This window comes from Cupressus sempervirens, chromosome 1, assembly GCF_028749045.1.
Source record: "Cupressus sempervirens isolate cs-2001-9-10 chromosome 1, ASM2874904v1, whole genome shotgun sequence".
Lineage (NCBI taxonomy): Eukaryota > Viridiplantae > Streptophyta > Pinopsida > Cupressales > Cupressaceae > Cupressus > Cupressus sempervirens.
This window is the reverse complement of record NC_143118.1, coordinates 484,993,070-485,020,379: the sequence shown is the minus strand read 5'-3', so window position 1 is coordinate 485,020,379 and position 27,310 is coordinate 484,993,070. Positions and strand designations below refer to the sequence as shown.

The 27,310-nt window shown below is 34.6% G+C and overlaps 2 protein-coding genes across 2 annotated transcripts in view; one reads left to right on the top strand and one right to left on the bottom strand.

The window, feature by feature from the left end:
* Positions 1 to 16,098: 16,098 nt before the first annotated feature.
* Positions 16,099 to 19,370, bottom strand: LOC149578378 (uncharacterized). The gene is made up of 3 exons (XM_089828634.1): positions 18,518 to 19,370; positions 18,132 to 18,297; positions 16,099 to 16,869 (listed from the first exon to the last, which is right to left on the bottom strand). The coding sequence occupies exons 1-3, from the start codon at positions 19,307 to 19,309 to the stop codon at positions 16,418 to 16,420; spliced, it is 1,410 nt and encodes a 469-aa protein (XP_089684760.1). The 5' UTR covers positions 19,310 to 19,370; the 3' UTR covers positions 16,099 to 16,417.
* A 1,361-nt stretch (positions 19,371 to 20,731) lies between these two features.
* LOC149578377 (putative disease resistance protein At4g11170) overlaps positions 20,732 to 27,310 on the top strand; it is a 52,899-nt gene continuing 46,320 nt past the window's right edge. Inside the window, exon 1 of the mRNA XM_089800249.1 lies at positions 20,732 to 20,918. Coding sequence (XP_089656375.1) covers positions 20,732 to 20,918 — 187 coding nt within the window. The remainder of the gene's footprint in view (positions 20,919 to 27,310) is intronic.

Here is a 27,310-nt window from a genome sequence, read left to right as displayed (position 1 = left end):
GCCAAGTAGAAGAGACGCTTATTGCACCTGTTACTCCCATCTTGCAAGCAACACATGCTCATGGTGGGCAATAAAAATATAGTGGTCATACAATAAGCTTCCCCCTAGATATACATACAATTACAAAAAAATTGTCATGTACAATTGACCAACTAGATGTCTTAATTATTCAAAGAGTAAATACAAACGAGAAGTATTACAATTGCTATGTTAGTAGAAGTCATGTTTACAATGCACTGTAGTACAAGATCAAATTCGAGCCTTACTACAAAGATGTAGAAATTGACAATTTGGTATTATCAATACTCCCTACTTGCAATACATATATTTCACAAATGCTATGTATAATTGATGATTGTTGTGAAACTTTAGCTTCAATAGATGCTCCAGTTGGAAATGTACACTGTGATATAGAAGGTTGCTCCCAATATTTAACATCATTTATGATGGGCCTACCAAACAAATGTTGTTAGCTATAGATCATTAAAGATTCTTTACAAATAGAACAAGACATTGCTGACATGGTAGTTTGGCCAACCATTAGTTCAACCCTCATTAATGAGTATAGTACTAAGGGTTTGTTTGACATGGCCTTTCTCACACTTTTCCCAAATGGTATTGCACTACCCATGCAACCTCAAGCTAGAGAAGTGAAAATGCATGAATATGCAGTGCATCTTGGTCATTACCATGATAATAGGTTTGGCCAACATCCATGCTTTAGATACTTCCCCTTGAATCTTATGATGTGTCATCGTAGCCAAATTACTGGGTAAAAGCACAAACTTGTGTCACCTTTTGTGATATCTTGTACCGTTTCGACCGGAACACTTTCGGTCGTAACGGATCTGGCCGTACACACGTGGCAGTTGTGCGCGCCTACGTGGCGTGTACCGTTTCGGCCAAAATAGGTTCGGGCGAAAGGGTTACGATCGAAACCCCGAAACGGAATAAAACTCGGTGCAAACCTCTAGCGGCTATCATTGTTACTGTTGCGGTTCCTGATTGTTTGGAGAGCGGATTAAGGGTTTCGACCGTAACTGGTTGGTGGTTTTTCCCTCCCTATTTTTTAATAGTTTTTAAACGTATTTTTTGATTAGTAGATGTTAATCATACTTAAAATAGTTGTTTTTTACGTATTTTGTGAGTGGAATGCTTTAAATTATTTATTTTTTAATATGTTTAAATTATTTTAATTATTTTAGATTATTTAAGAATGGTATTTAAATTAATTTGTTAGCAAAAATGTAGTTAAACATGAGATAAAAACGTAGAAAAACATTAATTAAAAGTGTAGAAAAATATTAGGAAAAACATTAGAGTAAAATATAGAAAAACATTAGTTAAAAGTGTAGAAAAATATTAGGTTAAAATATTAAAAAACATTAGGTTAAAATATAAAAAAACATTAGGTTAAAATATACAAAAACATTAGGTTAAAATATACAAAAATATACCTTCTAACATAACCTTATATTAACTACAATCATAACCCATACCACATTCTAACCATAACATAGGCCCTCTACTAACCGAATGAACCACACTTAGATATTGATGATGTTCATTTTAACAACTAGTTATTGTTAGGTAATAATGATTCTTACATTACCAAATGACACATAACGACCTCATGATACATTTTTAGGTATTTTTATCCATATATATGTTAAGGGGACCTAGGGACTCCTACTAGGTCATTACGTCTGTTATAGGTTGTAATAGGTATTCATATGTTTACTAGCACATAATAGGTATTGTCAGGTAATAATGAGTCTTACATTACCAAACAACACATTACTTGATCACTTATGTCAACTGCGTTTTTCAATACCTTATCCATACATGTGTGTCTTAAGGGGACATAGGAGTCGTAATAGGTCATACTATTTTTTATAGGTTAGATAATAAATCTTAATATGTATTATTAGGATATAATAGGTCTTATTAGGTAATGATGATTCTTACATTACCATATGACACATAACGACCTCATGATACATTTTTAGGTATTTTTATCCATATATATGTTAAGGGGACCTAGGGACTCCTATTAGGTCATTACGTCTGTTATAGGTTGTAATAGGTACATTCATATGTTTACTAGCACATAATAGGTATTGTCAGGTAATAATAAGTCTTACATTACCAAACAACACATTACTTGATCACTTATGTCAACTGTGTTTTTCAATACCTTATCCATACATGTGTGTCTTAAGGGGACATAGGAGTCGTAATAGGTCATACTATTTTTTATAGGTTCTAATAAATCTTAATATGTATTATTAGGATATAATAGGTCTTATTAGGTAATGACGATTCTTACATTACCAAATGACACATAACGACCTCATGATACATTTTTAGGTATTTTTATCCATATATATGTTAAGGGGACCTAGGGACTCCTACTAGGTCATTACATCTGTTATAGGTTGTAATAGGTATTCATATGTTTACTAGCACATAATAGGTATTGTCAGGTAATAATGAGTCTTACATTACCAAACAACACATTACTTGATCACTTACGTCAACTGCGTTTTTCAATACGTTATCCATACATGTGTGTCTTAAGGGGACATAGGAGTCGTAATAGATCATACTATTTTTTATAGGTTCTAATAAATCTTAATATGTATTATTAGGATATAATAGGTCTTATTAGGTAATGACGATTCTTACATTACCATATGACACATAACGACCTCATGATACATTTTTAGGTACTTTTATCCATATATATGTTAAGGGGACCTAGGGACTCCTACTAGGTCATTACGTCTGTTATAGGTTGTAATAGGTATTCATATGTTTACTAGCACATAATAGGTATTGTCAGGTAATAATGAGTCTTACATTACCAAACAACACATTACTTGATCACTTATGTCAACTGCGTTTTTCAATACGTTATCCATACATGTGTGTCTTAAGGGGACATAGGAGTCATAATAGGACCTCATGATACATTTCTAGGTATTTTTATCCATAAATATGTTAAGGGGACCTAGGGACTCCTACTAGGTCATTACGTCTGTTATAGGTTGTAATAGGTATTTATATGTTTAAACTAGCACATAATAGACTGACCTTACTATCAACCTTAATAAAACTATATCCCATTTACTTTATTAACATTCTTAACTCTAATTCAAACTAGTAAATTAAGTCATGAGTTCTAAATTGTAAATTAACATTTGCTAACTAAACTCATTTACTTATCTAGTAACAAATTTTTCTATCCCTATGTCCTAACTGTCATCTACACTCTGGGCCATAATCATCAAAACATTTACATCAAAATTTAGATTTTAGTCAAGAATTATATTTTTTTATTGCATGTATGTACATGTGTGCACTTAGTTATCATTTAATCAAGAAATTTTATTTTATTTTTATTGCATATACATGTACATGTACGAATATTTATTTTTCACATTTGCATGAGCACGTTACAATGTACATTAGATATGGTCTCTAAGATAATTTTTAAAAAAATACATATGTATGTTACATGATTGTTCATTTAGCACCATACATTTAATGTTGTGTATTTATATGTACATGTGTTTCAAATTAAATTTAACTTTTAATTATTTTAATTTAAATAGACTTGTATGTTTATATTTGTATATATATGCATGTGCAGATATCTAGATATTTATCACTCAGATTGTAGCTTCACATTCATATTCTCATATTTATTTTCATATATACACTATGGCATCCGGTTCTGGGGATTGTGCTCCTGCATCTCAGGGGATGCCAGTGTTCGTGGTGGGGGTCAGAGTGCTAAGTCTGGTACAGCACGTAGAGTGACCTCCACCCATGATAGACAACAGTTATTTAGAGATACAGTGGCGAGATTATCTTGTGCTATGCAGGTTTTGGATAGCTCGCTTTCCTCTTCTGCCACCCTCCCTAATAGGGAGAAGGTTATAGCGATGCGAGAGGAGTTATTTCGTATGATTCAGACAGTTGAATCATACAACCCTTTTGATGATATGAGCATTGAGACATTTTATTCTTCTTTATCTCACAGTGTCACTGGCACTGTGAAGTACACACAGATTGATACTGAGGTTTCCACCGGCATGGTGAAAACCATGTTTTCATCTTATGCACATCGTCGCAGAGTCAGAGGCTACTCTACGACGAAGTGTACTGATCCACTCGTTTCACCATTGATGTATCCTCGTTGGTTGGGTACTCATCATAGATGGCCACAGAAGGATGAGTTCCCCCTATATTTCTACAAACAATTGTTTGCAAAATTTTATTTACACTATGATGTTGACTATATAGATTATCCATGGCATGTTGGGCAGGGTCAGGGGAGACTTTCTGATAGATTTAGACCCGTGGACACTCTTGCGCCCGTTAACAAATGGGCAATGGTGGGTCCAAACCTTTTGGTTATGTCGAGAGGTCCACAGATGGCTACTGCAGGTGAGAGTGTTCCTGATGACACAATTAGGACATAGATTTTTTCGAGCATCGCCACCGTCGCCACACAGTTACACGAGATTTCATCTGATCGATGTAGTCGATATATGCTACGGTCTTGAGGTACCGCTCCCACAGCTACATCATCTAGCACACCTGTTGATGATGATTATGGAGTTGCAGACATACCTTCTCCTGTAGACATTTTTGCAGTCTTAGAGGTGGATGCATTGCATCGTTTGGCATCATATTTAGCATCTGATCTTTTAGATGCATATTGACCATTATCTACACTCTTAGGGATTCCACTTCGTGACATGAGCTCTCAGATTAGACATATTTTGTCACGTACAACAGTCCTAGAGGATTCACAGAGGCAGGAGGACATTCCTGCACCTTCTACTACTCCTACTGCTACACAGGCCTAGGCTACAGCACCAGCCCCAACTACTCAGGACCCTACAACACCCCCCCCTACTCAGGATCTTAGTGGCACCATACAGCCTGGTCTATTTACTTCCATGCTTTCAGATCAGGGCCGCACTATTGACTTGGATGCTGATACTATTTTTTCATTACATGATTCAGATATCAGTAAGATCGACAGAGCATTACATAATGCTACGGTAAATATCTCTATATGTTTAGATTTATTTTTATTATAGTAAATAATATGTCTATATGTTTAAATTAATGTATATGTGTGTGTTTGTGTATGTGTTATAGGGTTTGACTGATAGTATGTTACGTTTTGCTGATCTGTAGACAGTGCCGACAGATCCTACACGTCGTGAGTCCCAGGTATGTTACAATTTATATATATATATTTGATTTATATACATGTAGATCTTGATATAATTTGTCTGTACACATAATTAAATGGCTCACTTGTTATCATTTGACACAGGGTTCAGATGCAGCTGATAGACCCTTTTGGGGACAAGGCCCAGGATCAGGAGGGGGGATGTAGCTGATTAGATCATATGTGGCCTTTTATTTTACTACGCACATGTTATGTCTAGATACATATTTATATGGACAGTTTGATGTTTTATATGTTATTTCCATATGCATACATTTTATATCCAGACACTTTGATGTCTTATATGTTATTTTCAGATACATGGTTTATATGGACACTTTGATGTTTTATATGTTATTTCTAGATACGTGTTTATATCATGGACACTAAATGATGTTTTATATGTTATTTCGAGATACATGCTTATATGGAGATTTTGATGTTTTATATATGTTATTTTCAGACATTTGATCTAAATGATCTATTTTTATACATTTAATATGGGTACATTATATTCTCCAGATATATGCACATGTATGTTATTGATCTTTTAATGTAGACATCTATTTTATTGATCTTTTGATGTCTTCATCTTTTATGTAACTTATGTATGTGTTATGCACATGTTTCTATATGTTATTCATATTTTCAATATTCAAGTTTACATGTATATGTATAGTTATTCATCTTAATGCCTTAATCTAAGTGTAATTAACTATATAATTTTAATGGTCAATGTACATAACAATATAACATATATTTAATGACATGTCTTAATTAACTATATTTAGTCTGATTATATTTAATGTAGATCATGTATTAACTATATTTAATGACATGCCTTAATTAACTATAATTAACTATATTAAATCTAATTATATTTAATGTCTTAATAATTAAGTCTATTTAATGACTTAATTAACTCTATTTAATAACATGCCTTAATTAACTATAATTAACTATATTTAACCTAATTAACTATAACTAACTATATTTAATCCTATTAACTATATTTAATCTAATTATATTTAATATCTTACTAATTAACTCTATTTAATGACTTAATTAGTTACTCTATTTAATGACATGTCTTAATTAACTATAATTAACTATATTTAACCTAATTAACTATAACTAACTATATTTAATCTAATTATATTTAATGTCTTAATAATTAACTCTATTTAATGACATGCCTTAATTAACTATATTTAACCTTTAAATTAACTATATTTAATCTAAATATATTTAATGTCTTAATAATTAACTCTATTTAATAACTTAATTAACTATATTTAATGACATACATTCTTAATTAACTATAATTAACAACATTTAATTAATAAAATATAATGTACATGTAATTATATGTAACATAGTTCATATAACATATACATGTAATCTTAACATAACGATTATATACAAACATAAAGAATGTATCATATAAGAACATATAAAGATTATATGTACACATACAAATACATACAAATACTAAAAAGGTTGTCTTAAGGGGAGGTCCTAAGAGACCTGGTCTTAAATGAGATATCCATGTCGAATTTAAATAAAAATAACAATACATGTCTAATTTTGCATATGCAAGATAAATGATCCAATGTACAAAAATTTATATAAAACAAATATCCTATCAATATTAAATATGAAAGTATAAGAGCTATACAGGCATAACTCAACTAGAGCTCCACAATAAGTACATAGGTAAACTAGAGCTCCACAAACAATGTATTGTTAGGATCCTTTCTACTTTTTATTATCTCTAGAAGTTTTTCATGTTCTTCAATAGGCAATTTCCACTTTTGATTTCCACGACGTCCTTTTCTTTGTACTGCTTCAAATTGTAATTTGGTTGCTATAGTGTAAAACCTTTTCTCCAGGCTTGTATTCAATAAATTCAATACCACTACCAATTACCCTTGTTTGTTGATAATATGTTCTTTCAATAACAACTGATCCAATTGGATATGACTGTTCATCAGCATCTATAGTTCCTTCTAGCAACTTGTGTTTTGCTTTTGTGCATCTTAAAAGATAATAGTCCACATTTTTTGCATTATCTGGTAAGGCTTGAACTGCAAAAATATCTCCTGCATGTATATAAAAAGAGAAATATAAATTAATTTAAAAAAAAATATACATGTATATTAATTTATATATATGTATATATGCACACAAACCTGCCACAACTAAATCAGAAATGCGCTCATAATCAGCTGAATATACAGGATCATGAATGTCAATGTCAATGTCAACATCTTCAAAAGGAGGCTTTCTAACTATCTCCTTCAAATCCCAATGTGAAACATATCCATTCTCAATATTTTCACATGCACTCACTACATTGTCCTTAATGCAATCATCACAAAAACATGTTTTCTCTCTTACTTTAAGTACTGGAGGTTTATGGTTTCCTGTAGTCATCACTTGATGTAAACTTCTAATTCCAGGAATCGTTTGACAATTGTAAGGATTAGATCGATCTATATCTGTTACAAATACAAAAACTAATTGTCATATTTCAAAATAAATATTTAATTAAAAACTCAACTTGATTTGAAAAAGACATTAAAAATAAATATAATTTAGTTCACCTTTCACCTCCCAAAAGTAACGCTTATTGTATTCAGTATTTCGAGTAGCAAAATGAACTTTGCACCATTCAACAATTTGATTTGCGCTCTCTATCCTATTCCCTGTATGTACATAAAATATGCATGTATATATAAAATTTAAAATATATGCTATTAGAGTATTAAACATGTACATTTAAAAAATGCATATATTTACCTGCAAGTTCATGTTGTCGAAGTGCACGTTTTATACACGCTCCTGCTCCATCATGCTCCCCTTTTCTGTGTCCACTTTCAAAGAAATTCCATAAAAACTTAACATTGGTTCTAGCATGTTGCATTGCTAACTAGTTAAATGCTTTTGCAGATTTGAATTGTCCTGTGAACGTGAAACATGATAAGTATCTACAATTATCCAAGTACATATATTAAATAGAAATAGACATGTCCAAATAAATACAAGTTAAAATAAAGTTAAATAAATGTGTAATTATTTCGTGTATACTAACCTGCACATCCATCAGACCAAATCCAGTGCTCTGAAACATTTATTCCACAATTTCTAAGATCTTCAGAGAACATTGCAAAACAATGAGCCACATAACTCCTGTCGTGAACTTTATCATTGCTAATATAGAAATGAACCTCTTTGATGATGATGCGTCATTTGTATCCAATCTTTCTATCTGATCCACCTCAAATTGTGCATGTCTATAGGTCACTTGCACAAATATTGCAACTTGTTCAGAATGATAATATTGGCTTTGGAGCTCTGTATGAGGTGCAAATGTATAATTCTCAGAAAAATCTACAATTGAAAGTATACAACCAGGTGGAAAACAATTTTTGGAATCACGAAACTGTTTAGCTTGCCATCGTGCACCATGACAATGTTGGATATGTGGATATATCAATGGATGGAACTTGGCCATGAACTCATCATAATGCAATTCACTCTCCTTCAATACAAATTTTTTTTATTCATCCCCTCTATTATTTTGGCATGTCTCATATTCATATCTCATCCATGAAACTGGTGTGGATTCATTAATATTCTCAACTTGCATAATTTGAGAAAATTTGTGTAAATCTGCATAAACTTCACACTGATTTTTGATGCATTGCACTTTGAATTCATCTGAATCTTCTAATTTATCACATAATATGGACCTCACAAATTGTGTTGTACTGCTAGGGATGACCAAATTAGGATCAAGTATTGCCATAACTTTTTTAAATGATTGCAAGTGTAGACCAAATTCAACACGATTTCTACAACAACAAGTTTCTCGCATCTTATTTATGCGTACAAAGGAAGGACGTAAACTCTCAAACATTTTTGACATATTTTGACATTTGAAAATTCTTGTTTGAATGCTTCAAAAAGTTCACTTTGAGTTATATCTATGAAATGTTTTGGATGTTCAATTTTGGCCCCTATTTCTTGATCTTTAATTTGTATAGTATCACGCCTGTTGGAAGAAACACGAGAATGTGTGGTCCAAAATTCAATAACTTGTCTTTTTACTTCTTCAAAAATCCTGTCTTTTCGAGGAACTCTACAAATAGTCACCCAGTTATTCTCAATGTTATCATCTAGCATATTTCTCCTCTTGATGTATCTCTGGACAGTTCTTCTAGATATATGTAGTACATTAGAAATTGCACGTACCTGTTTTCTATGTGTCAATTTTCTACTAGATATAGTAGTCATCAATGCTCTACGTGCATTACTCAAATCACCTCCTCGAGTTGTGTTGTCAATTTTGTTATAAGCATTTTGCAAATTTTCAACTATTGTTTTATTAATATTATGAGCATGGCTTTTCCTATTATCAACACCCAACAACTCTAAGACAGGTCTCATATCTCTTCTCCTAAATAACTTGACAAATAATTGTGCCTGTCCAAATATACTTTTATCCTTGAAATATTCATCCCACATGTTCTGACAATGCTTTTTGATAGTGTTATCATTTATCATATCTTTAGATGGAATTTGGTTAAAAAGTAGTTCTTCATCGAAATCCATCAAATTTTTTATGCTTTCTAATTTGTCTCTATCAATAGAACTGCCAATTTCTTCCTCTTCATTACTTTCATTTTCTTCATGAATCTCATCATGTTCAGGAATTTCAGTAGGTTGGTTTTGAGTATGTTTTGTATGGCCTTTCATTTTGTCATCTCTTTTTCTATCATATTTCCTTGATCTTTTCCTTTTACTACCCATTGAATAATTCAACCTATAGAAAAATAAATTAAAAAATTAGATTTTACTAAATATCAGCTAATGGTTCAATATATAATACATAAAAATAAAAATAATTAGAAGAGAAAAAAAACACCTTCAAATTATTCGATCCTTTGCAATATTGATTAAATCCGCAAAACAGTTGTTGAAAATTGCTTCAAAATTAATTGTTTTTTGCAAATCTTCTTTCAATTTTCGCTGTCCCTGTATATTTAATTATTTAAAAAAGACAAAACAATATTTTTTTATATCAAAAAGTCACACTAACCGCTAGCGGTTTCTCAAGCCGACTAGGGGTTTTGGCCGTAACGGTTACGGCTGAAACAGTTCCGGCCATAACTATCTATGTGGCAGCCAAACAAGCAAAAATCAGAACTTCTGTAAACATCTCACTTTGAAGGCCAATTTGACCTACTAAATTGAAGTATTTTTTAAAACTAAAAATATACTTTAGTAGTTCTCGGAGTCACGATTATGATTGTATATTTTTTTTAAAGTTTTGATTATGAATAATATGTTATAATTTAAAAATATTACAAGTAGGTATCTTAAGATTTAGGAAGATGTCTATTCAAAACTAAGAAAAAAATAGTAAATCATGTTAAATTTTTTTTTTTTTTAATGGTACACTAGAGGAGAGAGTCTTCTTCAAGAATATGTAATTTTTAAAAAAAAATATGTAGATTTGATGGAAAATGTTTGATGGGAGAAAAAAACTGTCTATTTCTGATAACTTTGACTTTGACCAGTTATAACTTCAAAAATATTAGCCAAATTTCAATTTTTATTTTTCGGTGCACCAGGTATACATGTTAACTCTAACATATTCCAAAATTAAACCAAAATATGAAGATTTGCATATATTTGTTTGACGGGAAAAAAACTCTATATTTTTAGTATTTTTAAAAAATTAAAAAATACACTTTAAAAATTCAAAAATAAATAAAATTTTCACTCAATTTTTTAAAAAAAAATTATAGACATAAACTTCATCCAATTTTACACATTTCATTAGTTTACATCATCTTCAAATTCTAAGCACAAATGCCACTTTTATTTCGTTAAAGTTGAAGACTTTAAATTCTGATATCACTTCTCCTTTATAAAAGGTGACACAGGTTTGTGCTTTTACCCTACTACATCTATTTTTATCAAGCAAAAAGATGAAGACAATCCACCATCCACTATTGAAGACCTCCACTCCACTTAACTAACCTACCTAATAATCAACTCATTGAAGAAATGATGCACTTTTGGTTACCTTACGAGGGACAAGAGCATTCTAGAATACACATCGCACAGAGTTGACAAGTTTGATTACCCAAATAGGTTCCCCAACATTTATCCTTACATTGAGTGTGATAGACACTAAATGACCTTATTTGTGTAGTGTTATTTCCCCGAATATAACATATTTGTTTCTTACCAACAAACAACACATTGGTAATATGATTAATAACCATTATACAACCACATATATCTACACCAATGCTTCACATTTTTTTGTGAAGAGATAGTTGAGAAGCTCACAGAGGCAACTAATTATTGGTATCGCTCTAAATGACAATGAAGAGGGTCTACTCATGTACATGGTGTAATTTGGATTAAAAATGCTTCGAATATGGGCACACTTGATTGGGATGACCCTAACATAGTAGAACAAGCCAAAAAATTCTTCGAAAAATATGTCACTGCTATGAACCCTCGCTCAAAACCTAAAATCGAGAACATTAATCACAGATCTCCAACGAAAGATCCATGTCTTTAAAATACAACTGAAATAACTTTTATTGATCCTTTTGTTGATTATGAAGACTTGGTTAATCATGTTCAAAGGCACACTCATTGTACTACGAGGACTTGCCTACATAAGAAAGGTAAAGAAATGTAATGTAGATATAAAGCTCCTTGGAAAGAATGTAAACAATCATTGCACCTTAATGAATCAAGACATCCATGCTTTGAACCAACTAGAAATAATGAGAGGTTGAACATTCATAATTCATATATGCTATCAATATGAAGAGAAAATATAGATTGTCAACCTATTACATCTCGAGCATTAGTTCTCAAATATATTGCTAAGTATGCATTCAAAGCTGAACTAAAATCCAAAAACTATGTGTAGATGTTAGCTAGAATTTGTTCAGATTCAAATCTAGATGACAGTGTCATTAAAGCATACCAAATGTTTATGACAGAAATTGTTGATGAAAGAGATATTAGTGCACAAGAAACATGTCACATGCTTCAAAAATTGTCTCTTGTTAATTGCAATTGTAAGTTTATGTCTTTGAATGTGGGAGAAAAGTGTTGCACCATCTTAAACAAACAATTGATGGTAGCAAAATAGAATCTACCTACATACAAGCTTGCATGGAATGTCCACCTGACCTTGAATTACTTACACTAATTAAATCAACAATATTATACACATATGTTGCATCTCGCAAACAAAAAAAATGGAGAATAAGAAAGGAAACAAGTATTTCGAAAAAAAAATTTTAGTTCCAAAAGAAGACATTGAACATTTTGAAATGTTTTGTTGGAGTGAATTGCTTTTGTTCAAACACTTTCACGAGATCCAAATAGATATTGGTTTGGACAAAGACGACATTGGAATCAATTAAATGTAGAAACATATAATGTTTGGCATGTGAACCACACTGATCACGATGAAGATGTCCAAGAAGAGGTTAATGAAGCAGATGGTGACATTGATATACATGATTCATTGGAAATGAATGAGTGGGAGTTTTTGTCCCAGTTTGGCCTTGCCAATAGTTCTACCTTGAATGATCTTTGACATGTTGGAAAAATTTGACTTTGACAACAAACATCCATGGGAAGACCACAACATTCCTTTGAATTCACACGACCATGCCATTCAATTTATACATAGAGACAAGATGGTTGGATTAGTTCTTGAATCTTCTACCTCTCACTCTACCAACAACTCCAATTTATCACATCATCATAAAAATGCACTTTCTATCATTACAAACCACTCTGCATCTAAGTTCTCCATTCAACCTTTGTACATGGTCATAGAAGGAACTGGAAAATCATACCTTATTAGTTGCATAAGAAATGCACTACACAATTCAATGCTCACCGCAATAAACCCACTCCTTGTTCTTGCACCAACGAACATTGCAACTTTCAATATCTATGCATCAACCATACATGCAACTCTCAAAATTCCAATTCGAGAAATGAAATCACTGCACGGACAAGCATTGATAAAATACCAAGAAGACATAAAAAATATTCAATATATTTTAATAGATAAGATGAGCTTCATAGGTCCCAAACTACTACTAAAAATTTATTCTAGACTACATGAAGCTATACCCAAAAACAACACCTTTGCTTCAGTGGCATGTCGATGATTCTCATTGGAGACCTAGCCCAACTTCCTCCCGTTATGAATAAACCGATCTATGCATCTCACTCTAATGCAAAAAAATTGTGGCACAATTTTAATACAGTTGTAACATTGGAGACAATATTTAGGCAGGAAGGTGATGATCCACTTCAAATACAATTTCGCCAAGCATTACAAAATATGTGCAACGTAGAATTACTACTACATGATTGGGAGTTGTTAATGATTTGCACAAACAAGAATCTCACTCCAAATGAACAACTTGTGTTTGACCACACAACACATTTGTTTGCTACTAATGAACAAGTTTCACTCCACAACAAAAAAATGCTAAAATAACTAAATGTCCCTATTGCACTTTGCACTGCGATAAATGCACGTCGTAGACTTGAGAAATCTATTGATGATGACCAAATATTCAAAGAAGTGTTATTATGTAAACTTCAATGTGTTATGCTCACAACAAACCTTTGGATTGCTCCTAGTCTTGTTAATGGATCTCTAGGAGAGGTGAAAGATATAGTGCATCCAGTAGGCTGTAATCCTCCTTTGTTGCCTTCATATGGTGATGTAGAGTTCAATAGCTATATTGAACCACCTTGGGATCCTAGAAACCCAAAAACCATTCCAATACAACCCATATCTCAAGGCGACTGTATACAAATACCTCTTGCCACAGCCTGGGCTCTCACTATACATAAATCACAAGGTCTTACCCTAAGTAGGGCAACAATTGGTATAGGTTGAACTAAAAGATAAGGCCTCACCTTCATAACAATCTCAAGAGTCAAATCCATCCAAGGCCTTTGCATAGAGCTTTCCTTTTTGTTTGACCGCTTCTGTAAGATGAAAATAAAAATAAAAATCGTGCAATATTACTAGAAAGAAAGAAGAGGCACATTTGCACTAACTCTTGCATGCAAACCATATCTATGAACCTACTTTAGTAGAAAATGGTAATGTTTGACATTCTAGAACTATTCATTTTTTCCTTTATTGGTTTCTTTTCAAGGCTTCCTAAGAACTTCCTTACTCTTTTCTATAGGTTGACATTTGTTGAATTCAAAGAAGGTGTTCACACACAAGAAATGCTCAATACAATTTCAAGTTGTCGAGTTACTTTTTCAATGCTTTTCAAATTTTGTTAATTCTTTATTTTATAATAATGACACACATAATTCTTTATTTTATAAGAGGACTCCATAGTTCAAATGAACTCTTGAATTGGGATAACAGACATTAAATAATATATTAAAGTTGTACGATTTCTAAACCTCAAAATAAGGTAGTCATGGATATATGCATCAACTCTATATAAAGATTTAATTTTATACTACCAAATTTGAAATCCCTGCTTCAATTATACATCTCTTCAAATTTAACCTCTTTTTTGGGTTATCTTGCACCCTCTTCTAGTTCAAGTGCTAGTTTTTAAGATATTTAACAAGTGACAAATATAGAAAAGAGAGATTAAAATATATCAATGAATATGCAGAGTATTTTATCTATACGGGGACTTTGAAAGGTATAGGATTGGAACATCCTCCCTCCAATTTTTTTAGCCCGACCATCTCTGAAACGGATTCTTTGATTTCTCAGAAGTCTTTCTTATAAATCTACCTGAACCTTTTACTTTCCAAGTTTTCAAATAGAGAGTTCCATTACCAGCTTCTAATGCCCGGCCACCACTATCAATAATTAGGTATCAGAATCTAGGCGTCCTTCAATGTTGCTCTCGCAGAGATTTTTCCAGTATTGATTACATTTTATATAGTTGTAATACATTTACACACTTGACCAAATCTGCTCTGCCTATTTTGCACATCTCTGATATTGAAATGATAATAAATCCTTTCTGCACTCTCTGCAAAATCTTTTCTTTCAATAATCCCCAATGTGCATCTCATTATCTTTTCTGCTAATTGTGCAGACTCTATTTGGTGCTTGACAGAGCTAGAGCTGATTCTCAAAAGAGGGGTCTCTTAGAAACCCTAAAAACTCCGAATTCTCTGCATTTTGGAGACAAAAATAAAGTATATCACAATGTTGAGTCTATTAAATACCCATCACTTGAAATCTAATAAATTTCACGAAATGAATTACCAAAAAACCAATATGCAGAGATCATCTGACCTTGTTAGCTGAGAATTAGCCCGCTTCATGTCCTCCATTTATGCCGTTTAACTCGTTTACTGGTTTACAGAAATGGGGCAAATCTATTTGTAAGACCAAGGATAAGATGTGATCCCTTTATTAGAATTTTGATATGTAATGATAATCGTGCTTCTTCCACGCATCAAATATATCTAGAAAACAACTGGCCGCATCAGAGGTTGTGACTGTGATAATCAAGTTGCTTCCACTTATCCAGTATATTGATTTCTGGTAGAAGCAAGGCAGAGGAACAATATTTGTGGCGAAAGCCAGTACAAAGACAAGAGAAATATAACATAAAACTTACAACTTTCCAAATCATTTGCAAGGGAATATCGGACTCTTTTGATAAGATATACCTAGGTGATTGATGTAAATCTCATTGTAAACTCGGGCATCATTACTTGAATCTGTATAAATATTGACATGCTTGATGAAAATCTCATGACACAGACAAACACGGTGATTGATTTATAAGAAGTGAATATATTTATTATTTTCACTGAAACCCCATGTAGACGTCTCTGTTTGCTATAACAAGCTTTTCTTACACATTGCAATATCCAAAACACTTACCATATTCCATAAATAAAGAATATAATGTTTCTACCAGCACAATCCCAATCAATATCCATCTGAAAGCTTTTTAGTCCAGAAAGAATGCAGCATTTTTATTCCATTTTATGGAATTCATTTCAGATAAAAATATAACAGGACTACATGTAAAAGAGAGAGACCAAAGCATATGTAGGCTGATGAATAAGCACATTGCAGTGAAAACTCCATCAATTGTCGAGATCATTGAGCATAGATGAAATATCATCCACCAGAGACTTGATGGTTTCGGTAGAGTAAAGAGGGTTGCAGTAGACAATGGAAACTCTGAGGCAGCCATTTCTGAGAACAGGGTACAGCGCAAGACAAGTCCCAACTCCATTTGAGGAAGTGCAGGTAATCCAGTCCTTCACTTTTAAAGAGGAAATCAATTCCTTATCTACTTCTTCGCAACAAGCGTCCCGCGCAGTGGAAATGAGAGCGGTGCGCAAAGAGGATGATGGAGTTACTGCAGGGCGTGCTAGAGCTTGAACCATGAGCATATTCAAATCACCCATGTCTGTGAAATGTTTGTTGTTTTTTATTGCTTGATCGAAGTCTTTGGTAACTCTAGTTGCAAGCTCCCACAATGGAACTGTTTCACTCGTATGGATTGTCTTCATGATGGCTGAATGGTAGAAACCTGCAGGCAATCAACATATTCAGGTGAATTTCTCAAATTTGAGTTGTTGTAACAATAAAAAAATATGACATATACGTGTATTTTTCAGAAGGGATTTTCTAAGTTCTTCCCTAAAGAGGTGGACCAAGTTGCAATTCTTCCACTAGAGAGCAACAGGTTTTCTCGATAAGTAGGAGGTATTTTTTACTACAAGTCAAATTGTGACCTTCTGGGAAGTTCTGGTGCTTCATTTCTGTGAACATCACTTAGATCTAATGAGTGCTAACTGCTAGGTGTTCCATTCATTCTCATGAAACATAAGTCCATGAATTTGACTAAAAAACTACACATTTGAATCCTAATAACAATATCACAAAAGATTCTCCGTTCTTCCTCCCATGAAAGAATCCAATCAACATGAATGGCCACAGCATGTGTCCTCCAACATTGTACTCATGAAACATAAGTCCATTAATTTAACTAAAAAACTACACATTTGAATCCTAATAACAATATCACAAAAGATTCTCCGTTCTTACTCCCATAAAAGAATCCAATCAACATGAATGGCCACAGCATGTGTCCTCCAACATTGTTCGAAAAATTGGAGTTTTTCAGATGATCCAATTGTACATGTTAGCTTCGGTGACTACATTTTCTATTACAAAGAAAGAGCTGAGATAGGATGTAAATCCTAAGTGATTCTGAGAATAGATACTTCTCAGGCATAATAGAAGGTGCAAGTCATAGGTGATATTGAAAAAAAAATTAATCATCAAGCATCGTCCTTGCTATAAGATGTAGCCTCTTGAAGCTTCTTGTATATGTGATTTTATGGTACAGAGGCATACACAGGATAAGCTATATATATATAAAGAATTGGAGGCGAAGAATAATCTACACTTAACAAAAGTTAATTCAGATCTAGAAATTGAACTCCGTATGACAGCATGTCAAGAAAGAAGTTACTAGTGAGGCAAAAACACTGTGTGATGTATCCCAACTTTCACATCCGAATATACAATCGGTTATGAAAGCTCATAACTTTAGACCACAGATCTAAAACTCTAAAAGATGGACCAGTCTACAATACTGAACCTTACATTCACAAACTTCGAGTAGACACTAAATAAATGACTATTAACCTAGACTCTTTATAGAGTGAAACATCGAGTACGAAAAATTAAGTTGAAAAATTTACTACTGGGAAACTGAAATTAAGGTCAACCCTTGCGCTACTCCAACCAAATTTTAAATTTAAAAGTAGTGAATTGAGGAAGTACCAGCAGTGGAATCTGGTATGGGTGGCTCCAACATGGACCTGCAGTTGAGCAGTGCAACTACTGCATAGTGCTCTCCTCTGCTTCCAATGCCTTTTAACTTCGCAACAGCCTTCAATGTTGCAGCATCCAACAATCCATTCAAATCTGAAGACTTTTCCTTGCATAGCTGCCAACGATGAAAATTGAATAAAATCAGCCTCATGACATGTCTTCAGTCTCTAGGACAGATATAATATAATTCTTTTTAGCAATAGAGAGTTGACCATGTAAAATATTATCAGTACCAAACTAAAATATGCGGAACCATTCCATGTGAACCCAGGCATAAAAAGGGCTCTAATGAATCTGAACATGTCACATTTACAGTTTTACTAATAAGTTCTTACTTGAAGAATGCGGCGAGTCACATCTTGGTTGAATTCAGCAACGAGTACACGAGACTGCCTCTTGTCAACAACATTTTCCAAGGGAATGATAGCATGCCTAAATGAAGCCAGACCATACCCCAAAACATCAATGCCATGAGCCCAAAAAGATTTCCTGGCCTTTGCAGGTGGAGTGGCCGCTTCAAGAGATGGAACCCCCATCACCAAAATGTCCTCCTCCTGCTCCTCCTCCTTCAGATTTGCTACTTTCCCATCCAATTCCTCCCCATTGAGCCCAAGACATTCCTTCAAATGCTTCATGAGTTGGGAAGAAACATGCACTGCAGAAGCATAATCAGCAGCACCGCTGTGGAACCTAAGTATGATGAGGCTGTTTGCATCGGGGAGCCTGTAGAGCTTAACTTGGAAGACTCTGAATGGTTTCTCTTTGGGAAACCCTTCATCCATCTCGTCTTCTACAATCTGCACCCATGCCTCTGTATTCCTATCTGGGTCGTCCTCTGAAGGCCCCTCAGCCCTATCGACTACCTCAACATCCAAGAATGTAGCGGAATCCAAATCAAAGCAGAATTCTCCCTCGTTTTCTGAAATCCAAGATCTGAGAAGGGGTTGGGAAGATAAGATGATGGAAATGGCTGCTCGGAGGGGGGCGGGGTCTATGGATTGGGCTAACAGGATGCCTGTTATGGATGTCCCTGTGCCGCTATCCACTACAGCACACCAGTTGCGCTCTGTTGTTCCCATAACCCGACATTTGCGATTTGGGTTTTCATTTTCATTTCCATTTTCCATTGGATTGGAGTATTTTTTGTGCTGGACCTTGCAGATGCAGAATGCAGATTCAGATGGACATAGAGCTCGTGGAATGGATCACGGATTTATACTGCTGTAGTGTTAAACACAGACAAATGTAAGCATAATCTTCACGCAAGGGGCAAAGCGACAGAAAAGAGCATCTTGATGGGCATACAAGTTATATCCTTTCGTCCAAAGAGCATTTAATTTTCTTTGAAAAAATATATTCTGTACGTCCCAATGTGGAAGATTACAAGCGATTCCTTAATAATTTTTTTGGGAAAACTATCACATAAACAGGACAATTTGGATATTCCGTATTTTTAATTAAATTAAATAGATTCTCACTTAAAACAGCTCTGAATGCGTAGCTTAAAATTGACAGGTAAATAATGTTTTGGTTTACGGGTAAGAATGTCTAGCTGTGTTTTAAGCCGCGTAGGATTTGAGCATCTGTTAAAAGTAGTCGGCTGTTGAATGTCAAACGAAGTTGAATGGCTCATTAATACAAAACAAAAAGAGAAATTCTCTTGACTCGGCCACTACGGGCTTTAATGTGCCAAATTTCTGATTGGGAGAGGATAATTAGGATTGACTTTAACCAAAGCTGTTGCTGAAAACATAAAATATAGCGTCTATTTTGTGAAATAGTAAGCAAGCAACTAAGGACAGTTATAAATTTTTTTTATAAACAATTGATTATGCCGAAGGCGTACAAGAGGCGTGCAAGACGATCAAAGGAATTTTAATTTAAAATCTGTTCATTGGTAACCCTTCTCTGTATATGCTGTTGAAACAAATATCTGATATACGGGAAAGATATTATTGGACAATGCCAGATAGACGAGACAGATGTGTCTACATTAATCGCTTAAGAAATGCAAAGACTTCGACTTTGCAGACGATTCTGTCTTCGGTTTATCAGCGGAATTAAAAAGTCCATCTTGTATCAGAGACAACTGGGTATTAACAGGTAATATTTTTATGGGTCCAGTGTAGTTCCTTCATACCGTAGGTTTTTTCTCCTGTTAAAGGGGCTTATTTTTCATCTCATTGAATATCCCTTCCATATATAAAGTTTCAGTGACTGTGAGAAGATAGTTTCAGCAGTGCAAAAGGAAGTAGAAAAGAAGAAAATAGTATATGTTGGCAAACATCCAGTTGGACTTCATAAGTTTGTAGCAGATTTTGAAAAGCTTTGTATGAATAAGGTTGTAGCAGATTTTGAAAGGCAGTGCGGAATAAGCGAAGGAGGAGAAGGGGAAGCTAAGATCGTTGCCATTTTTGGGATGGGTGGGGTCGGCAAGACAGTTCTCTGCAAAGAATTCTTCAACAGAAAGCGTTCCGAATACAGTCGATCCTCTTTTTTTGTTTGATGTTAGGGATTCCTCTGTGAAATGCAGTCTGCCCTCTTTACAAATGAAGCTTCTCAGTGATATCTTTGATGGACATCGTCTCAGATTTTCAAGCGTAGAGGATGGCACAAGCTGTCTCAGCGATCGTATCCAAAGGAGCAACATCTTAGACTTGTTGATTGTTCTGGATGATGTTGATCACGTGGAACAGTTGGATGCCCTATTGATCAGAGACATGCTTAATAAATCTGGTAATTGTTACGACACGTGACGTAGGAGTGCTCATAAAAAAATCCACCTTGGAGAAGTAGTTGGCTCCACCTAGACAATCCAAAAGGTCTTCCATCCTTGGCATTGAGAATCTATATCTTATAGTAATCTTATCAATTGCCCTAGAGTTCATACAAAGCCTCCAATTGCCTTCCTTTTTGGATGCTATAATAGTAGGGATAGCACAAGGGCTCACACTCTTCCTAATCAAACCTTTAGACAACAAATCTTCAATTTTCCTCGCAATCTTTGCATTTTGCTTTGGTGTCAATTTGTATGCAACCTTATTAGGCAATGTAGCACTAGGGATAAGATCAATGTAATGGCTAACCTCTCTCTTATGTTTTAAGGAAGTTGGAATGCTATCTACAACAATCCTATGATCTTGTTCTAAATGGTTCCTTACTTCCTTAGGGCCAACACTTTCCCACCATTGTCCATCCTTAGGTTTGTCTTGGGGTTTTGCTACAATCTCCTTTTTGGGTCTAGTTACTATGGTAAAACATGGAGTATCCTTTTCCCTTAAGGTTTGCATGAATTATTTCTCCCCTACCAAGGCAACATTACTAACCTCATGATCTACCTTTCCATCATTAGGTAAGGGGTTCATAGTATAGTTTATGCCTCCCTTGGTTATGGTGTACACATTGGTCTCCCTATCATGCTTGGCTTTGACATCATATTGCCACGGTCTTCCCTAGTAAGAGGTGGCAAGCATCCATGTTTGTGACATCACAAAGAATCTTTTCTAAATATTCCCCTAGGGTGAATTCTACTCATACTTGATCATTAACAAGAGTTTGTTTCATCTTAGTAAGCCAAGATGCCTTATAGGGACAAGGATGTGGTATCTTTTGCAAATTTAACTTATTAACCATCTCCGTAGATGCTATATTATCTATTGATCCATAATCTACAATCACTTTACATACCTTGCTTTTGACCTTGCAAGTTGTCCAAAATAGGGCCTTCCTTTGTGGTGGTTCATTGGGATTGGGTACCTTCAAAAGTGTTCTCTACAACATCAAGCATTCACCAATCTCTAGATCTGCGGGTCTTGAAGTGGTAGAATGGTAAGATAAGATACTATGGCCATCTTCTTCCTCTTGTAGCAATTGGACCCTCCTATCTCCTTGCCTAGGATTGTCTCCAAGCTTTTGAGGGCACCTAAAGGACTGATGTCTTATTTGGTTACATGTGAAACATTTCCTAGTGAATACACTACCTCTACCATTTCCTCCTCCTCTATTGTTATTAGATCTCCTACCTTTGAAAGTGCCTCTATTGCTGAATTCATTTTCTCAATTTTGGTTCTTCCCTTCTTCCTTGGGTTGATTTTCTTTCCCTTGGAACCTTCCTCCTCTTCCTCTAAAATTAGTTCCTCTTCCCCTATTAAAACTAGACTCTCCTCTCCTCTTTTGTTTTTCCTCAATCTTCAAAGCTAAATTGAAACATTGGTGAACTGAATCAATAGTAATCAGGGTCAGTTCATCTTGAATGCTATATTTCAAGCCATTTATATTCCTTGTCAACTTTTGTTTATTGGTCTCATATACCTTTTCTCTAAGAGTTAGATTATGAAACTCTTGGGTGTATGTATTGACATCCATATCCTTTTGCTTGAGATTGTGCAATTTTTGATGGATTAGGACCTCATAGTCCTCAAGAATGAATTGCTTCCTGATCTCTGCCTTCATCCTCTTCCATGTCCTAATTTTCTCCTTTCCTTCATTTTCTCTTCCACTTTGCAAGAAGTTCCACCAACTAAGGGCAGTGCCCTTAAGTTTTGTCTTTGCCAATTTGAATCTATGGCTTGCAGGGACTTGATCACACTCAAAATGGTTGTCAAATGCCTTCAACCAATCCATGCACTCATCTAGATTCATTTTTCCATGAAAAGTAGGTAAGCCCCCTCCTTTTACCCCTACTCTTTCCAAGGCTTGCAAGAGTGGCCTTTGATCCCTTGGAATCTCTTCCTCATAAGGCTCCCTTTCAACTCTCTCTTCCTCTGATTCATCAACATCTCCTTTTATCATCTTACCTTTTAATTTCTCCAACTCCCTCTTCATACTCCTAATTTCCTCCCTCACTACTCTACTCTTTGCCATTTTCTCCTTCACAAGTTTAGCCAACTCAACATTAGTGATCCTCAAAGTGATCTCCCTCTCATTTTCTTCACCCTCTAACATTTTGCCACCAAACATTACCATAATATCCTACCACAAGCTTTGATACCACTTGATGCAAAGTTGCATAGTGGAAAGATCCAACACGTGTCCTTAACCAACTAGGCTTGATTCTAGCAATGCACACCCAATGGCGCACCTAGAAATCATTTTTATGGTCCCTAACAATCACTAAGACCTTAGACTAGTCCTTCCAATAAAAATTATAACTTACTACAGTGACCTACCAGCAGGTTTGCAAAATAAGGCTATAAGGCCAAAATATCAAATTTCCAAGCTTGTAACTGTAACAACTACAAAACCAATGAAATGGAAATGGATTTGGATGAGATTTAATGAACCTAAAAACATACCAAAAGATCAAGAATTGGTTCACTCCAGCACTCCAAGGATCAAGCTAGGTACACAGTCCTAGTAGGGCCCTAATAGGCTTGGTTTTCAAAGGAAGACCAAAGGAATGGATTCATAAACCAAATACAAATCTTAAGAACTCCTCTAAGGTCTATTTAAACCACAAATCCACCTCCACTTGGTTGGGATCTTATCGCTAATCCACTGACTTTTTCAAATTTCAGTAAAATAAGACCAAATCTACCATTAGATTTAACCTAGGGCTTGCGAGCATAATTCACTCCCTTTGTTTTTGCAACTAAAACTTCTTCAATATGAAAGAGAACTCCTAAATCTTCCATTTGGGTCAGGTTTTATGCCATTTGATCTATACATTTGGGAACTATATGCTCATTTTGCATAAAACCCTCCTTTTTAAGGGTTTCTTGGTTATCAACAAAGAAAACTCTGTAACTTGAGTTAGAAATCACCAATTGGGATCAAACCTAATGCATAAGAGAGATAGATCACTAGAGAAACTCCTCACCACATTTGGCCCCCTTCATAGTCCATACCACATGTGTAAAATGCAGAAAAATAGTAAAACTGAGCCAAAAACAAAGGAAACTTTTATTAATGTTTGAAAAATCAGTACATCTGACAGCTTAGTCTTTTGGGAAGGCTATCTTGGACCTTTATACACTTGATCAAATAATAAACTACTCATGGATCAGTTATAAATAGTTAAAACCTCCTTTTTACCTTATTGACAACTTTTAATAAACAATAAAAAGTTGCTCAACAACTTTTGAAAAGTTGCACAACTTTTGTTACATTTTTGCAATATTGCAATAAATGAAGTCCTAAGACTTATGAACCTTCCTATGAATCATATAAACTTATCCTAAAGTATTTCCCACCTTCTTGGGGTATATTTCTTATTCTACATCTATTTATTGGACTTATAGGTCTTAAAGATTTATGGTTTATAAGATCACCAAATGAACCTTGAGCCTTTACAAATGGGCTTATTATGACACATTCTTATTCCTAATACCTAAGAATTTTAACAACTTGATGAAGAGACACCTAGAAATGTAGAACACTAAAAATTCCTATGACATGCCCCTTGAATGCCTTAAGTGCACTGCACCATAGAGGAAACAACAATAGGGGTAGAGATAGCTTCCATGGAAGCAGATCTTTTAATAAAAATAAGGAGAAATCTAGTGGTTCAAATGCTAAAAGTCCATTTTTTAATAGAGGGACATTTAGGGGTAGAAGATCCAATGGCAAAGGAAGGTCTAGTGGAAGAGGGCCTACTATGTTCACTGGTAAGTGCTTTACTTGTAACTAAGTACGACATCAATCCTTTAGGTGCCCTGAAAAGAAAAAACAAGGAGATAAGAGAATTCAATTAACCCAAGAGGAGGACAATCAAAGTGTTACCTCTTATCAATTTGCCACTTCTAGACCTACACTTCCAGAGCATGGTGAGTCCTTAATAATGCTAAAAGCCCTTGCAACTACAGAACCACCTCAAAGAAAGTCAATGTTTAAAACTTTGTGCAAGGTGAATAACAAGGTCTGCAAGGTTACAGTGGATTTTAGTTCCTCTAATAATATTGTTTCTAAGGAGATGGTTGATAAATTGAAACTGACTACAAGACCCCACCCTTACCCCAATAAGGTGTCATGGTTGACAAAAGACAAGAAAACAATTATAAATGAGAAAGTGTGGGTGGAGTTCAAGATTGGGGAATAAAATGATAGAGTTTTGTGTGATGTGGCAGAGATGGATGCATGCCATTTGCTTCTTGGGAGGCCATGGCAATATGATGTGTGTGCTAAGCATGATGGAAAGACAAATGTTTATACCATAACTAAGGATGGTGTACAGTATACTATGCCACCTTTACCAGATGATGGGAACCCTACTACAAATGGGGTGATGTTGGTAGGTGAAAAGGAGTTTATGAGAATCACTAAGGAAAAGGACACACCCTACTATGCATCGGTAGTCAGACCTCAAAAACATCCCATCAAGCAATCACAAAACCCACCCAAGGTTGTCAACATAGGACCCAAGGAGGAAAGAGACTTGTTGGAAAAGTATAGAGGGATAGTTATAGGTAGCCAACCAAAGACATTACCACCTAAAAGAGATATTAGTCATTGCATAGACTTCATCCTAGGAACCACACTTCCAAACAAAGAAGCATACAAGATGAGCCCTGAGCAAAATGAATAAATAGCAAAAAAAATTGAAAATTTGTTGGCTAAGGGGTTCATTAGGAAAAGTATAAGCTCATGTGTAGTCCCTACTATCCTATCCCCTAAGAAGGATGGTACTTGGAGATTATATATGGATTCTAGAGAAATCAATAGGATAACCATTAGATATAGGTTTCCTATGCCAAGGATAGAAGACCTCTTGGATTGTTTGGGGAAGGGAAGTATTTATTCAAAGGTGGATTTCAAAAGTGGATATCATCAAATTAGGATCAAAGGTAGAGATGAGTGGAAAACAACATTTAAAACTTTATAAGGCCTTTATAAATGGCGTGTGATGCCTTTTGGCTTGTCCAATGCACCTAGTACCTTTATGAGACTAATGAATGAAGTCTTAAAATCTTTCTTGAATAAATTTGTTGTTGTGTATTTAGATGATATCCTAAATTTCAGCAAGGATAGGGATGAACACTTAAGGCACTTAGATTTCATTTTAAATAGACTTCATGAGGAGAAACTAATGATAAACTTGGAGAAATGTTCATTTTTATAGACAGGGCTGATCTTCTTGGGGTTTGGGATATCAAGAGCTGATTTGAAAATGGATCCTTCCAAGGTTGAAGCCATCCTTAACTGGCCACCTCTCACCACACCATTAGAGGTAAAGAGTTTTCATGGTATGTACAATTTTTATAGAAAATTTATTAGAAATTTCAGTGGTGTGTGTGCTCCTATGATCAACACCATAAAAGGAGGAAGGAAGAGTGTATTTTCTTAGACTAAGGAGGCTAATGATTCATTTGATTGTTTGAAGAAAAAGATTATAGACCAACCTATTTTGGTGCTTCCTAAGTTTTACAAGTTGTTTACAGTTGAGTGTGATGCTAGCAACAAGGCTATTGGAGGTGTTTTAAGCTAGGAGGGTAGGCTTGTGGCCTTTTTTTAGTGAAAATCCTAATGAGGCCAAGAAAAAATATCCTACATATGACCTTGAACTTTATGTTGCGGTGTAGTCCCTTAGAAAATGGAGGCATTACTTATTGCCTAAAGAATTTTTTGTGTACACTAATAACCATGCCTTAAGATTCTTGAATATGCAAGAAAAATAGAACCACAGGAATATGAAGTGGATAGAATTTTTACAAGCATACACCTTCACCATTAAGCATAAAAATGGAGAAAGTAACAAGGTTGCTGATGCACTTAGCAGGAGAAATTTGACAATCCAAGAAGTTTAGTTAGAAAGCATTGGCATCCATGCAATGAAGGATATTTATGAACAAGATGAAGACTTCAAGGAGACATAGGGCATATGCACTGAGTTGTGGTGCCAAAAAGATGACAAGGTTTTTTTTTTTTTTTTTTTCTAATTTTCAATAGTGCGTATGCACTATTCTGATATCAAAAAAGTTATATGATGGGCCGCAGACTCGTGGCCCATCATTTTTATTTTGCTTTTTGGCTCTCCAACAGCGCGTACGCGAGTTTGATAGCAAAAATTCACCACCATTTGCCAAAATGCCTCCTCACCGATGAAATCCAAGAGAACAAGCACACCGACGATGACGAGGTAAGTGATATAAACTTAACTTTGCATTGTTTAATATGGTTTCCATATTGTTTTA

Coding starts and splice junctions, on each gene's coding strand:
- LOC149578378 (XM_089828634.1), bottom strand. CDS start 19,309: ATGGAAAATGGAAATGAAAATGAAAACCCAAATCGCAAATGTCGGGTT. Junction 18,298..18,517: donor TGACTCGCCGCATTCTTCAA/GTAAGAACTTAT, acceptor CATCGTTGGCAG/CTATGCAAGGAAAAGTCTTC. Junction 16,870..18,131: donor CATACCAGATTCCACTGCTG/GTACTTCCTCAA, acceptor GATTGCCTGCAG/GTTTCTACCATTCAGCCATC.